Source organism: Cuculus canorus, chromosome 20, assembly GCF_017976375.1.
Source record: "Cuculus canorus isolate bCucCan1 chromosome 20, bCucCan1.pri, whole genome shotgun sequence".
Classification (NCBI taxonomy): domain Eukaryota; kingdom Metazoa; phylum Chordata; class Aves; order Cuculiformes; family Cuculidae; genus Cuculus; species Cuculus canorus.
The window spans coordinates 2,524,981-2,541,187 of NC_071420.1; the positions used below are offsets into that span (position 1 = coordinate 2,524,981).

General features: G+C 44.9%; 1 protein-coding gene across 9 annotated transcripts in view; it reads left to right on the forward strand.

The window, feature by feature from the left end:
- Positions 1-16,207, forward strand: part of BCAS3 (BCAS3 microtubule associated cell migration factor) — a 349,601-nt gene that overhangs the window by 314,050 nt on the left and 19,344 nt on the right. For 4 of the 9 annotated variants that reach the window (XM_054085099.1, XM_054085101.1, XM_054085100.1 and 1 more), the window contains one exon: positions 11,829-11,996. The exons of 1 other annotated variant lie outside the window; for it this stretch is intronic. In XM_054085099.1, the coding sequence (XP_053941074.1) occupies positions 11,829-11,996 (168 nt within the window). Of the gene's footprint in view, positions 1-11,828; positions 12,044-16,207 lie in introns of all 9 variants that reach the window. 4 more of the 9 variants (XR_008453135.1, XM_054085105.1, XM_054085103.1 and 1 more) reach the window with 2 other exon arrangements.

The following is a 16,207-nucleotide window of genomic DNA, read 5'->3' on the forward strand; positions in this document are numbered from 1 at the left end:
AGGGGTTTTGGTTCTTGTACAGCACTACTTCTTGCTAAATTCCTTTTCAACCAAACACACTTGTCATTTCTCAGCCATTAAAGACAATAAACTCCCATCTTTGGATTTTTACATGCTGAACTTAGTTTATAATGATAGATACTTGTTTATAACATACTGAAGATTTTTGTTAGCTCTCTGGCATAAAAATTGGAATCTTCTCATTTGATTCATAGTTATTAGTAGCAGGTTTATCCTTTTAAATATGTACAACCTATGATTTCAGTGGAGCATTTATGGTCCGCAAGAATGGTAGCCTGCAGCTCTCGGAATCCACCTTCCCTTGGCAAGCAGCATGGTTATAATCATCAAACTGGTTCGCATGGAGTAGAGCTAATTTCACAGGAGAATTTAAGTATTGCAACGCAGAAGGTCAGGGTTCCGGGTTTTAGATGCTGGGATGCCTGGGGAGGGATGAGCTTCCCACCGCTGCTCAGTGGGGCTCTGCCTGATGGAGCAGCTCCGTCTCTGGCTGGGAGTGGTTCCACATTCGCTGCGGTACTCGGGCCAGTTTGTGCTATAAAGTGTGTTTAGAGGGGGCTATAAAGCGTGTGCGGAGCTGACTGGCTGAATTGGACCCTGCTGGGGGCGCAGGCAAAGAGAAACACCGACTTCGATCATCCCAGATGTTCTGGGAAGGGACCAAGGTTCTGGGGAAACTGGGGCGGTTCTTCCTGGATCTGAGGAAATCCACCAGTTGGGGTGAGCTTTCTCTTAGGCAGCAATCAGGGACAGAGAAATTCCAAGATAAGGATATTAGTAATAAAAATCCTAATTTTGCTTTGTCCCTATAAGAATAATGCCCCACAGGCACACCCTTCCAGTCACCTTTTAGGATTTCTGTGACAGGAGGGCAGACTGTCACTGTAAAGGAAAAACACGTTGGTGTTACTCAAGGCAGTCGAAGTCCTTATATGACTTCTTTTTAAGCAGTTCCTACATATTCCTGAGAGCTTTGCTTTCAGCAGTAAACAGTGAGCATCTTTGCCTGACTCCTGTTTGCATTTAGAGTCGTTACTGTGAATTGCCAAGTGCAAACGCGAGGCAAGTAGAAGGGTAAATCTCCTGCCCTTTGAGTACAGTCTTTGCCGAGGATGAGAGTGAAATGAGTTAAATGACCGAAAGCCTTAGGCTAGGACATGCCAGCTGCAATAATTTTTTCACTCCATCATCTCACCTTGCAATGTCACCCTGCCTTATCCAGCCACCAGATGTCTGATGGATAATATAAGTGACAAGGGCAAAACCTCCTCAATGTATGCAGAGGAAAACTTCAGGCAGCGAGGACGGGTCTGCTGGCTCCTGACCAGCTGCGTCCTGCCTGGCCTTTCCAAAGCCTGCCTGGCTGGAGTGAAATCCCTGCCTTGGACAGGCTTTGGTAGGAGATCAGACCGTGGTGCTGCGAGTCACCAAGCGCTCCGGCCCCGCTCCGGCAGCACGCTCAAGCGCACACTTGACTTTCAGCATAGGTGTTACTCCCACTGAAGGTACTGTGGCTGCTTGCGTGCTTCAAATTAAGTATATGCTTAAGCTGGCTTGGGACCAGAGATTTCAGTGTTTTGTAGGTCCAGTCCTTGCTGGAGCTTGGCTAACTAGCTCATGCAACTTGACACATGCTTTTAATGAGTTCAGAATTGGGCCAAAAGTATTTACCTTCCCTGATGCGGAAGGCTTACCAGGAAAGACGTTTTGGGGGGGTTGACTTTTTGTTATTTTCTAAACATAAAATTTCACATTTCTCTGCAGTCCTTAAAGAAACACATTTTCTTAATGTTCTTGGAGGGAGCTACAGGCTTTGAGTAGGTAATTTCCAGAATGCCGACAACTGCTGAAAGGGCGTCTGGGACCTGCCACCTGGCTCTGGAGATCCCATCCACTTTTCCTACCCTCTAGGAAGATGTGGCATTGCACTGAGGTGTCCTCTGATGGAAGATTGTTGTTCTAGGCATCGCTGCCACAGACTTGCCCAGCGACCTTGAGTGAGTTACTTAAACCTTGATTTTCCAGCTATTCCCTGGTGTAAGCAATAAAACTCTTTATACCAACGCTGATAACTCATTTTGCCTTGGTTAAGGATCTGTCCCTGAAGGTATGTTTTGTAATCTCCCCTCCGTTCCTCGATCTCAGCCGCTTCATTAGTAAGTAGCAAGAGCAGCAACACGAACCCAAACCTGTTCGTGTTGATGGTGCTGCATCCTTAGAGCAGCAGCTCAGCTGCCTCGAACACAAATGCTTCCCATCACTCTGGTTTGATACCTGAATCCAACTTGTGAACTTGTGCTGTTTGTCAAATACGGTGAAGTATTTGTCGGGAAGTTGTGATTACGGCAGGCTGTGCACGCGGTGTTAGATATAACCCTAATAAATTGGATGGTAACACAGTGAGATTTGCTACGGAAGGTGTCGGCTGGTCATCGCTCCTCTGTTATTCCCTAAGGAAAAGCTGGTTGCAGCATGGGTGTATGGCGAGGAGCTACAGTACTGACAGGGAAAGCCCTGCTATAAATGACTCTCCTATGATAATTTCTACAAAGCAGTTGCAAACTGCGGATGCCTCGTGCTTGTGGATGCTGCCGACGGCTTTGCAGCTTTGGGCTGGCGGGAGCCGGGGCGCTGCCACGCACGTGCTGGGCAGCACCCAGCAGGAAAACAGAAATCACCCTCCGTGCTCCTCCCGAACACACAGTGGGTGCCTAGCATTTGCAAGTGAGATTTATTTATCCTGTGTACAAGTAGTTTCTAGACAGTAGCTTGGAACCGGCACATACATTATCTCATAATGAGGTAAGACAAATAAATTACAAGTTAGAGGCCCCGAGTGGGATCAGTGATGCACCTTAGGAAAATATTTTGGTTTCTGTTTATATATCGGCTGGGTTGTGAAATGTTTCATCTGGAAAAGGTGATATGAAACCAGAGAAATATTTGCTCTTATAATGCAAAAAATATTTGTTTCGTTCTTAACTGGTTGCTAGTGATATAAACCAAATTTCATGTTTCCGGCGTTTTGATGGTTGTTCAGCTGCTTTACTCCAGATTCTCTTCTGCAAATTTTCTCCTAGCCAATAGGAAGCCGCGCTTTTATCTGCCTTGGTTTGTGAACGTTTCTCTGTGTGCATAATACTTGGGAAAAACATTACCCAAAGCCCAGCAGAAGTCTCTGTCTGTGGTGGGCTCAAAGTGCTGAGGAGGAGGATGTTAAGGATGCTCGGGCAGGGTGCAGGGCTGTGTGCTGGACCACATCCATCCCCGCTGTGCAGCTCCGTCCAGGCGGGTCTGTGATGGGGAAGCCTTCCCCTGCCCTTTGCAGGGAGTCTAAGATGAAATATCCCTCCCATTCGGCTGCAGAGGAACTGTACCCACAATGAACTTGGCCATTTTCTGTTTCTATTACACAAGAAAGAGTCTCGTATTACAGTTGGGGTGATATATTAGTATAAAGCACAGTTCCAATGTTTTTTCAACACTAAGATTTTTTTAATTCCAATGAAACAATCAGAATTAAATTCCTTGGCTCAGGCAGTTACCACTAATTCTCAAGCAATATGACAAATCCACACTTGTGTCTCAACGTGTAACGTAAGATCTTAGTTATCCAGAAAACCCTGATGAGCTGTTAGATCTTTCCTTACTTGTGGATAAATATAAGCCTTTTGTAATCCATTATGTGTCCTTCGTACGTGTGTGTATATATATATATATGTGCATTTGCACATGCCATGAGATTGATAATAAGCAAGATAAATCTTGCTGTTTTCTTAAGGGAAGTAATATATTATTCAAGTCCTTCCAGTGGAATTGGCATATTTCTGCCTCCCAAAGCGAGCTGGCTAAGACAGGCTGTGCCTGCAAACCTCTTACAGAGTGACCTGGCGAATAAGCAAATAAGCTTTATTATGTAGTGTCACAGAAATACCAGATGTGTCCTTCCTGCATCGTATGCAGCTTTTCCCAGTGAAGCCAAGACAAAGACTTCGGCGTCATAAAGTCATGGCTTTTCTTCGGATGACACATAAAATACTCTTCTAAAAAAAAAAATCCACTGAGATTTTTAAGTGTGTTTAAATTTCATAGGCATTGTTGAAAATCTCAATAATCATCTTATTGTAAGCTTAACTGAGTCGTAGCTCTTTGGAGAGTGGGAAGCTTTACCAGGAGAAGAAAAAAAGTTACTGGATTTTCTAATTTTAACCAGGGCTGAGAATTAGAAATATGTGAATACCACAAGAAAACATTTCCAACCTTGCCAAAACTAAAAAGTGCTTAAGTTCCTTTAGGGATCCTTTTTTAATGGAATTTCCAAACCTGGAGGTTGAAAGAACATCAGGTGAAGTTTCTGCTGTGCGGAATCGTACCTGGAAACGTGTGTGCACCCGAACACGGTGCAGAACACTCTGTTCTTCAGGATCCTCTACGACAGGATTAAATGTAAAATGTTCATCTCTAAGGGGGCTTGGGACTGATCATAGCATTCCTGTTTTTTTCCAGACATTCTGATTCTGCAAAGCGTGTAAAGAGTTAAAATATGCAAGAATCTTGCTATTCAAAGGGGGAAAACATTTTTTTCCTTGGAAATCCGTTTTATTACAAAAGGGTTGTTTTGTTTTTAAAATCGTAATAGTATCCAGTTATACTGTAGTTTCCATCCCTTTTTGCTTTTAGACCACCAAATAAATTGCATCCAGTATTGCAAAAAGAGTACAAATGCTCTCGTCTTATTTTCCAGTGCACTACATTCCCCGTGGGTGCGTGCAGCGCGGTGGCAGCCGCCCATGCCCGCGGCAGAGCCCGCGCTCCCCCTCGGCCGCTGCTTTACTCTTTTGAACGAGATGACGAAGTCCTCTGCTTCTAATACTGCAAAACCACCGCATCAATTTCCCCAACACCACCAAATGCAGGGTTTTTTTTGCATTTTATCTTTTAAGTCCTGCTTTGGATGAATGTCACATCCTGCCTTGGGTTTTTGAACCATCCCGTCTCTCTCCCGTGTCCTCTTGCTAACCTCCGCGCCTCTGGGGAAGCCAGGAGCTCGGCCAGGGCTGCGGGAGCCCTTGGCGACGCTTGGGGGGCTCGTGGGGAGCTTCCTCCAGCTTGTAGCAGCCCGGGGGTCGGCGTAGGTGCTGCGCTGACACTCGGGTCCCTTGTTTGGTGGCCAGGTGTGTTACGGGCGGGCTGATGGGAGACTGGAGTTTGGATGGCATACGAGAGTCACGGGGAGCATTGGAGGCAAAGGCAGACTTTAATAAATACACTTAATCATTTCTGTTTTGACCTTCACCCAGACTCGTACTCAGACACAGAAAGCGGAGAGTTGGAAACGTACTTTGTCAAAGCTCCTTTGGCTGATGCAGCGGTAAAACAGGGCAGCCTTGCTCTGAGGAAAGGCAGATCCTTCGGAAAGGAGAGTAAAAGGTCAGAACTAATCCAAAAGGACAAGCAGTGTATGTCTGTGTGTATATTGGGTTTCACATATGAAATCCAGTCATGATAAATCTGATGGCTTTAGAAACATCTACTTTGATTAATGAAAACATAGTTCCCATAGACCATGGGTTTCATACTTCAAAGTTCTCCTGGATTTAGGACCTTAGGTTTTGCTTATTCATATAACATGCAGGAAACTATTTTTAAATGAATAAGGGATTTTAAAAAAAAAAAAAAAAAAGGCAAATGTTTCAACATTGTTGGTACAGATAGACTGGATAATAAGGAGCAAAATTAACAAACAACAGACATTTTATTATGCATTTTACAATAATGTTTACATTCTTTTCTCTATATTTGTTTTTCCTTGGAAAGATTTATGTATTTATAAAAGTATCTCGCTGCTCCAGCTCTGAAAATTGCAGCTTCGCTCACATTTGAAAGCCTTCACGATGGCTGTGAGTGCTGGCTGTGTTCCTGCTCATCTGAAACACTTCTCCTGAGCCTGTGGTTAACCCCTTGTGCGGGACTGGGGGAAATCACTTTTGTCGGGGCAGTAGGAAGGAGGAAGGCGAGGTAGTCCGACACCGCTATGATCCTGAGTGTTGCCATGCGTTGCCTTGGCTGCTGTCTCAAGCTGGGCAGTGGGAACGTGTGGCCACTGCTGCGTTCGACGTAGGCGATGGCTGGGCAACCTCCTGCCTGACCATCCAACTTTGTCCTCCCAGAGCTGCCGGGCACGGGGGCTGCCGGGGCCACCCCGCGGCTGGGCTCGCTCCTCCCAGCAGGCTGCGTGTTTGCTTAAAACTCATTTAGAAATAATGACAGAGGAATAAACAGTATTTTTGTTTACAAGTCTGTAGTACTCTGAGGAGGGATGCGGGAACCTCTCAGCCTCACTTAGCCAGAAGTTCAAAGGAATTTGAAAGTGTTCATTGCCTGTGGGACTGGGCATCCCGACTGAAGTCTCCATTAATTAAATGCACTCACAGGATGCAGAGCTGGTGAGTAACGTCCTGTTTATAGCAGAACTGTGAGCGATTCTGGAAAAAAGGCAACTCCGTGGGAGGGAAGATGACGGGGAGATAGAGTTACTTGCAAAGGTTGTAGCTCTACCATTGTTTCCAACCGCAGTAATCAACACTCGCACCTTGATTTAGCAGCCGTACACGGAGGTGAGTTGTTGCAAAGTGTGCCACACGTAAGCCGAGGTGCACGTGCCGTGGGAGAGCAGGAAGGCAGCGTGTGAGCTGTGCATCGGAGAGGATTAGCAGCGCGTGCTGCCAAGCACGGGCACGTGTTCAGAAGTCAGACACGGGGCAGGTCGGGGAGATGCCGCTTCCTCCACGCTTAAATGAGGAAATTGCACAGGTCCCCATTCAAGTACTGAGCTGCTGCTTTGTGGCATTCCCCCTGGAGTAACAAAGTTATGGCGTGGAAGTGAATTGGCAAACCCTGTAGGAAAGTTCAGCCATTAATATTTAAACGGGCTATGTTACAATTTGACTCACTACTTTAGGCAAGGAGTTTCCATGCGCTGGTTCCTCACGCACCCATGGGGTTCTCGCTCCCAGCCAAGGCTTTTCTGGGCAGCTCTGTTGTGCTTCACACTGTGGTTACCGTGCATCCACTGCTGAGCGGATCGGGAATCGCTTCAAAGTCAAATCCTGCTTCTGAAGGGGACAGAAAAGGCAGGGGCTTGGTGATGGGCTGCATCCCCTCTCCCTCCGAGACCATCTCAGTCATGCCGCAGGCTCTGCCGTCCTCAGGGGTTGGACCCCCATCCCTTTCATAAGAAGGATGCATCTTTTATCGGTTAAAATTGGCAGGTCATTTCCTCTCCTATTTACTCTGTTATTTTTGCTCACACTTATGTTGCAATATGCAAGGTGAGGCTCAAAACTGTCAAGCTCTTTAATAGAACCATTACTGTATTTTTGGAGAACTTACTCTTTTTGATTTACTGTTCCTTAGAAGACAGGAAATGGAGCTACTTGATTTCATATTTTAAACAAAGCCGTCCAGAGGTTTAATGAAAAAAATTTCCCCTGGCTTTTGAATTAAAGGGCTATGGTGAAAGATTTAGCTTAGCTATTTTGACTTAGAAAAATAACACACTGGGAGCATTAAAATATTTTGTAAAAATACTTTTTACTACCTGATTTTTCAGAGAAGAAAATAAGCTCCTCTGGTTTTCTCAGTCTTGGTTGGTAGGGCTGACTGTGAAATTAAAGGATGTTTCCAAGGTTTAGGGCTTTATTTTTCTTTCTTTCTGTAGAATTTATTTTCCTTTTATATTAAAAGCTTGGAAACAATTGCAATGCGAAAGACAAATCCTGTGATTCTAAGCAAGGTAATTTTGTGTGAGTAATAACAGAAGCCTTTGCAATTAATAAAATGTGAGGAACGTTAAGCAGAGGACTGGCGGGCCTGATTCTGCTCCATCCAGCAGCGGCATGAGTAAAGGGCAGTGCTTGTTGAGAGGCAAATGTCAGTGGAAGGACAGAAGTGGGAGATCGGTATCAGGAGAAAATTAACGTTTTAATAGGAAAATCCTGTGTGTGGAGGAGAATTAGCTTGGAGTGTTTGGGGCAGTGTAGAGCTAAACACGCTGGAATTGCAAAACAATGTACTTTCGACCTAGATGTTCAAGCCAAGGTTTCTACTTGTTCTGTTTGGTTTGATCTGGGGTTGGTTTTTATTTGTAGTGCCCTGGGTCTGGGGCGGTGCTCGGGCATCGTACAGAGGCTGCTGGTCTTTATTTCCACCTGGTTTCATCTTGATTAAATAAAAGAAGTGGTAAATGTTCTGGTAGCTTGAAAGCACCATTCAATAGGGTGAAATACTGACACGATTTTGAGTGAATGGGATTTTTTTTCAGTGGTTTAATGAGGTTTCACCAGGATTTCACTAGTAATTGCTTGACTAAAATAATACCTAATTTCTTTCCCCCTTGTGTTAATGAATTTCTCCTTTTAGGTGGAACCTGTTCTACCACCAAAACTCTGTCTAATTTGTGGGACAGGAAAAAAAGGCCAGGCTTGACACGTCAAGGTCTGATATTGGTGGCTGTCAGTAGGGTTTCAGCGATTTGTCAGTAAGGGCACGCGGCGCAGCCTGCCTTCTCTCAGCCCTTCAGTAATCCTCTGAATCAGCAGGAGCTTTCTCAGCCGCGTTGACTCTGCAGTTACGTTCTGGCTGCGGGTTTTGGGGGGTTTTGAGAGCGGGACACTCCACTGAGGTTTATTTGTAAACTTCTCATTGGCCAACGATGAAGAATTCGATATGTTATCAACCGAGATACTAGGATTGAAAAGGGGCGAGCAGGGCAGCCAGAAAGAGATTACAATTTAATAAATAGCAGAGATATGGTTAGCTGCTATCAGCGTTAAGTTTAATGGCATCAGCTCGTGCGCCGTTGGTAATAATATACATGGGGCAAAGCAGCCAAAGGCTCCTGAGGAGCAACCAGCTCATCTGCCATTCCTCGCGCTTCACGGAAGAATATTCCAGGGTGTAAAAATACCCCAAGACTTAATTGAGCCTTGACAAAACGGTGTTACTTTGATACATCTGCTGTCTGCTGCTGCGGCGGGAAGAAGAACAGGAAGGTCTGTGACAATCGGTCTCGTTTTTCCTGAAACAGTTTTGTTTTGCATCGGAGAGGGACAGAGCCAGGGGGTTACAGCAGGAGAGGACCTCCCTGTTCAGAGGTCCTGCCTGATCAAGCAAGGTCTGATGCCCCAAATAACTTCAGTCACACATCTGTGTGTTCGGCTTTACATGGAACCGATTTTATCAATGTGTATATTAAAATAAGGAGGAATTTGTGAACTCCATGGCAACACAGAGCAGATGGCGGCGCGCAGAGCTCCTCTGCCCCCACTACCCATTACTCACAGGCAGGGTGATCACCCGCGGGCTACAGTGGTGGCTAGTGAATCATAGCTGGATGCTTGGATGTGAATCTCATTGCCAGATGTGTACTCCGAACATGGAGGAGGGGTGGAAGGGGAGGAAAGATAAAACTAGAGCTTCACTAGCCTTACAGTTTTTTACAAGAAAACTTTCTGTGCAGTTAATCCCTCTAACCTGCATTTGCATTAACACTTGCACCCTCACACGTTGCCGCTAAGAAGTTTTGGCAGCTCTTGGCCCTGATTGCAGAGGTAACGCTGCACTTGTCTCCTTTGCTCTCACTCAAGTATCTCAGGAGCCGGAGACCAGCACTCTATGAAGTTTCTCCCTCTACACGCACGCAGGCATCTTGGCACAGCTTCAAAAGCCATTTGCCTTATTATTCATATGTCTGCTTACAGGAGCAGAAATGCTCCCATTTCTCACTTTCGGAATAAGAACGGACGCTAGTAAAGAAGAGGTTTCTCATCGCTGGTACAACTCTAAACCCAGAGGAGCTCACCATCTCCCTAGTCCCACCCTGGGGTCTGGGGATTAAAAATCCTCCGTAGCTCTCCATGAGCTTTTCCCTATCAAAAAGAACTGAAACCGCTGGGGTCTTGGGATATATGCGGAGTGAGGGTCTCAGTCACGTGAAACTGCAGAAGGATGACTTGAAGAAAGAAGCTTCAAATAAAGACCAAAATTTGCTTTTCTCCTTGCAGTTGGGGTTAGTGACAGCATGGAGATGTTGCAGAGACTTAAACAGCATTGAAATTACTTTGCCTCCTCGCTGCATTTTCTCAAACAAGCCTCAAGAACCCTTGCTTTAAAAAAAAACTAGTAGACTGGAGTAACCCTATAAATCCAAAGACCCATTAAAATGTTGAAATATTTGGTCATTCCTCCTCTCAGTTTAAACTGGGATTCATCCAGAGTTCAAGTGCATGTATCACATAAGAGGCACGGTCCCGTTTTGTAGAGGTCCATTTTAGCGTTGATGGTTTTCTAGTGCCAGGAATCTACTCCGCAGCCAGGCAAAGAGATAAATCAAAGCTGTGCGCGCCGATGAAATTCAGGAGCCAGAAGTCACCATTGCAGCCCATATAAATCCCTGAATGCCAGCCCTGCTGCTTTTGTCCATGCCATTAGAGTTCAGAATTATCTGCCCCTCTTTGCTGATGTATGGATTAACCGGCTGCCCGAGTGTTTACTAACGGTTATCACCCGGTACTTTGGACGTTATCAGAGGAAGGGACGCCTGCCGCGGGGCTTGGTCTCTCACCCTTTCTATTACCACCTGTCAGTGGCAGGGAGTGTGCTGTGAAGCTGTACAGTCACAGACTACAAGTGTAGATAGTTTCTGACGGCTGATCAAAGGGGAAAACCAAAGGCCTGATAACAAGGACGTGTTTCATGTACTTTTAACTTTGAGAAACATTGACATTTGCATTTTTTCCCCTCAGCAGGCTGGCAGAAACCAGGCACAATAAATGCTGCATATTTGGTTACCTAATAGTTGAGTAAATAGTATGTGCTTGAAGCAACAAAGCATAACCGTAATCTAGTTCCAAGTGGGAATGATTTAAGTAAGCCTTCACAGAAGACTTGCTGTATAATAAGAAGGTAGAATAATTTTAATTTATACTTTGAAGTGATCTTTAATTCAGAATCTAATCTTTGCATTCAGCAGAACATCATCCCCTGTTGTGAGTGAGGTAATAACAGCAAGTTAAGGAGTGATTTTAAGTATCTTTTGTAGGTACGTGTGCTCCATCACAATAGCCGGCATCTTCAGTAAAGCACTGCTGATGAGAGAGTCTCTGTTAGCTCACATTCGACCTAAAATTTCACAGTGCAGGAACAGGAAAAAAATCCACAGATATCCCAGACTGAAAGAAGGGCTTGATTTTTCCTCTTAGTAGACAGGGCGGAAGGCAAACCGTCCTTCCCCATCCGTCGACCGCACCGAGCAAGAAAAGTATATCAACTAAAAAGTATGCCCATTAGCAAAGACAAAATTAATGTTTCCAGTTGTCCAAGATGAGAACGGGTAAGAGAACTCAACAGCAGCCAGTGAAAGGCAGATCAACTTTAAGAATAACTTCTAGTTGTCTAACTTGTACTTAATAACATATATACAGTTTTTTAACGTTACAGTTCCTGATTCTGCTGTCATTTCCATCAGAGCCGTTATGCTGGTTTTCAGACTGTCACTAATGCGAAATTAGGTCTATATTTTTAATTTCACCTTTTTGCTTACAGCTGCTGGGTCAGAGCTGTTCAGTGCTTAGGGCTCTGTTTGCTCCCGCTGTGCTATTAACACCAACATTTTAACTAATTAGCTAAAATTAGCTTTTCAGGAACTCAAAATGCAAGGGCTTCTCTCTTTCCAATGCAATAAATAATATGTATTGAAGTAGTTTGGTCCCAGGGTCTCCCAAACATCTCCCATTTGTTTGTTGAAGGTGCCTTCGACCGGAGCGTGACCTTGCTGGAGGTGTGTGGGAGCTGGCCCGAGAACTTCGGTCTCCGTCACATGTCTTCCATGGAGCACAATGAAGAGGGCCTTCGGGAGCGCCTGGCCGATGCAATGTGCGAGTCTCCCAGCAGGGACATAGTGGGATCAGGAACAGGTACAAAGAAGAGGTGTGATCAGAGATCACGTACATCTCACCCAATGGTGATTTTTAATTTTTTTTTTTTTTTTAAGTTCTGCTTTTCCTTTTCTCTGTACGCTACCTCTCTGATTACAGTTAACCTTTATGGGGGTCTCGGTGTGAGAGAAGTCATTTATAAAAAGAAAATCTTGGTAGATCATATAAATACATCTCGTAGATGGTAGATCTCATAGTCTGAGAAGCCTAAAGTAACCTGAAGGAAAATACTGGTGGTTGGAGCTTCCTTACCGTATAGCTGTGACAAGGGCTCTCCTCCCTCCCCTGCCAGCTCAGGAGCATCCGAGCCTCTGTGCAGATTGCTGCCCTTGCCCACCCTGCTCCAAACAATGTCATAATCGCACACATCCTCGTTTTGTGTCCTGAATAGAACCACTGCGAAGCGCTGGTTCTGTAATCCAAATTAATCCATCTTCATCAGCGTCCATTATATTGATAAATTATATCATCTGTTTAAATAAATGGAATGGCACGTCAGAGATTATGCTGCTCTTAAGGGGCCCGGCAGTAGGGGATGCTCAGAAATGTGAAAGCGCAGTTATTGTGGCTTTATTGTCTCAATTAATTTTGACTTGTTTTAAAAAAAGTCCTCTAGTGAAAGGACCAGGGCCATCTCTGATCTCTGCATCGCTTGGGTGGTGACCAGCAGCTAATAGGGAATGGTGGCTTCTAACATCAGCTGCCAGCTCTCTTGTCACTCTCCTGGCAACTTGCCTGGGAAGGAAAAAGAGGACAAGGTTTAGCAGAAACACAGGGATTTGCTGACCTATGGACATTCCAGGAAGGCTGTGCAGAGCAGAAGATGTCTCTTCCTTTTGCTGTTGCCCTTGTCTGTACTGGTTTGAGCTCTCCCTACTCTGCATTGCTGCAGCTGGAGAAGGCTCAGGGTGTGCCCATCAGGGCTGCTTTGCAGGTGGGTCCCGAGTTAGCATGAAGCTCACAGCAGGTCACCAAACTGCTGTGACTACCACAGTCTGGAGGAGAAGGTTGCAAAGAAGCAGAATTTAAGCCCTTGTACAAAAAGCAATAACCGAGCTGCTGAGTGGTGCAAAACACCCTTCATAGCCCAACTTGTCACTTTGCAAACCGTCTTCCCTCTGATTCCCATCTTGAAAAAGTTGGAGTCAAGGGATGGTTTAAGATTTGGTATTAACAGAAAGGGCTGATTGAACACTAAGGATGGGTCTTGGTTACAGATCTGTTGCAAATTCTCACCAGCTTGTTGCCTTGGATGAGGCACTTAACGTGCCTGTGACTCCAGTGCTCAGTCACTGCGACGAGAGTAGAGATTCCTCACATCGCTGGTGTGGAGTTTAATCAGCTCATGTCTGCAAAGGCCTGTGAAGGTGGAAAAACGGACTGTGAAAATGGACAAAGGCACATATTTCATCACTTATCGACCCATACTGTGATCAGAGTGAACTTTGGGATAGTATCCACTTCTGATAACACACTAGCTCTCCTCAGGCTGTGTATGTTAGTGGAAAGGTGAGGGGAATGCCCTCTCTGAAAGCTGAAGCCATCTGGACATGCCACGTTACAGTCACTGACTGCTCCAGAGACTTAACGTTATATTATATTGTAAACGGAGAACTTTGTCAGAGACGGCAGTCTGTATTTTCTTCCATTTTCACCAAACCCAGCTGACAGCAGTGAGTGCCAACTTCTTTTGCATACGATTAGGCTCACAGTACTGCAGGTGTAGAGGCAGAAAGAACTGTTTGTAGAGTTGCCATCACTGAGCTAAAATTCATCCAGAGAGATTTCTCCCTACTTTTACTCCAGACACATAAATCTTTGTAGTGAGTGTAAGATAGGTGCCATCTCAAAGCAGCAAATGTAAGCAGCAAGAGTAACACGAGCATTAACCTAACTCACTCTGTCCCACTACCCTCCTCTCGCTGACATTGTGCTCTGTGTTTTCCTGCCTGTCGTGGGATTCTCTCTATCACTAACATACTCTATTCTCAGGATTTGGGCATGTGGTGACTCAGTGCAGCAGAGAAAACCTGATGATAAGGCTGTGAACTCCCATGCCCTTTCCACTTTCATCCCCTAACAGCTCTTGAGCTGTTCTCCTTTCCAGATGGCCATAAAAAGTCCTCTCCTGCTCAGATGCTACCTGGGAAGTGGCTCTTGCCGAGGGAGTTGACTAGTGCTCCCTCCACGGTGTGTGGCTGCCCTGGCGGCAGGCTGCCAGCCAGCCCTTTGTCGAGCTGGGGAGGGGAGCATCTGGCTGCTGGTTAATAAATGGGGAAGATAAGTTTGGAGGTACGATACCTTTGCTTCAAAGAAGAGGTGTCTTCGTTGGCTCAAAACAAGTAATATAGTTTTCACTTCCCCCACCCAAACCACTTACATCGTAACAAACCTGAGCTGAACTGAATTATCTTTGAAAGACTTGCAGGTTTTTGCCCACTCACCTCAATGAAATGATAGCGAAGAGTTCAGCAGAAAGGGACACTGTAAATTTGCTTGTTGGTAACTGATTTATATATTGGTGCTGGTGCCAAAGACAGTGTTTATGTTTCTGTGTTGGCCTCAAAATCATGGAAGTTTCAAACCTCCTTCTAATAATCCTAAAATTACTTAACTTATGCCCACTTTTATGTTAAGCATGCCTTTAGCCCTTCTTCGTGTTGCTTGGATTCTTTTCAGTCCTTAAATGCATTTTACAGAGATTTAATGAAACTTGCAGTCTTACTAAAACTGAAACATGAATTCATGAAAATTTCTGACCTTGAGTGTGAAGATACATTCATGTGCAGTGCTGGAGTCCACTGCGTGGACAAAGACACAATGGGCTATAAGGTGGACAGTGAGGCTTTGTCAAGTGCTCGACTGGTCCTGACATGCACTTAATGGCAAGAGATAAATAGATTCTTTTAATGCCTTAACTGTTAGGACATAGCTGACACGTAGATTTATATAGCAATCAGGGCTGATATGCTGCAGAAGCGCAAAGGAAATGCGTGCTCATGGTGCACAGACCACTTTGGGGAGCAGATACTCTCTGCGCCTTTGTTTCTTACCTACTGCATCGCATTGCAAGACAGGGTTGGCAGTGCCTCACCGGTTCAGTGGTCCTGCTGACTGGCAGAGGTAGAAATGACCTGAAGGTTGGCTGTACAGGAGACATCAAACTGGAGGATGCAAACCTCGTGAAGAATAATCCAGCATTTGCAAGGAAGGGGAATTAGATGGCCTGATGGATCTTTTCCATCTCTGACTCCAGCTAGTTGCCAAGGGCCATCAAACAGTGGATGGTAGAAGAACCAGGTCTGGAAAATGACCCCCCAAATATCTATTTTCCTTGTGACCTAAATGATAACTCCAGTCATCTAGCTAGTTGACTTGATTGGGAAACCAGCATTTCCCTTGTTATCCAATTACCCAGACGACCCATGTCTATCTTAAGTGGAGTCTGCTGTACATAAGCTGTCAGCCTAGATACATATTTAATTCCAAAGAAAGCATAAATTGGCAAAGATGCAAAAAGATGTTTTTGCTCTTTCGGTTTCTGTCAAACTCTCACTGAAAGAAAAAAAAAAATTAAGGCCTACTTACAAAATGTTAGTGGTCAGTGACCTCTTTTGCTTGCAAAGCTTTGTTTTTGAGCAGCTACGATATTTACATTTCCAGTGTAGTTTCTGAGTACGTGCTGGAGCTTTGCATGGCATTCTGAAATGAAAAAAAAAAAGTATTGTGATTTATGAAACTGTGCTTCCAGGAGATAAATGTCTCTGAATATTCCACTCCAACTGGACATGCAGAAATTGTCAGCCCATGCTAGACTTCTTTCCCTCCAAAAATACTTTAATCAGTAAATCCTCTGATTTATGTATTCCTTCAAAAAGTCAATTTCTTAAGCTTTTAAATGCATTTTGGTCATTTCTAGGCATAATGTTGAAAATTAGGCTATAATAGGGGACCAAGCCTTTACAGTTTGAGTGACAGGTTGTTTTCTGACATTTATCTGTGGAAGACCATTTCTGTGCCTGTCCCGTGTTTCAGTGCCATGGGAGTTAAGTGTGCTGAAGCCTGGGAGATAGATTCCTCTCGCACTCTCTACCCGCCCACACCGGGATGAGGGCAACGTCCACATCGGTGATGCTAATGTGGGTTCTTCCTGCAGAGTTACCGCGTGGTCTGTGTACATCCCAGGGACC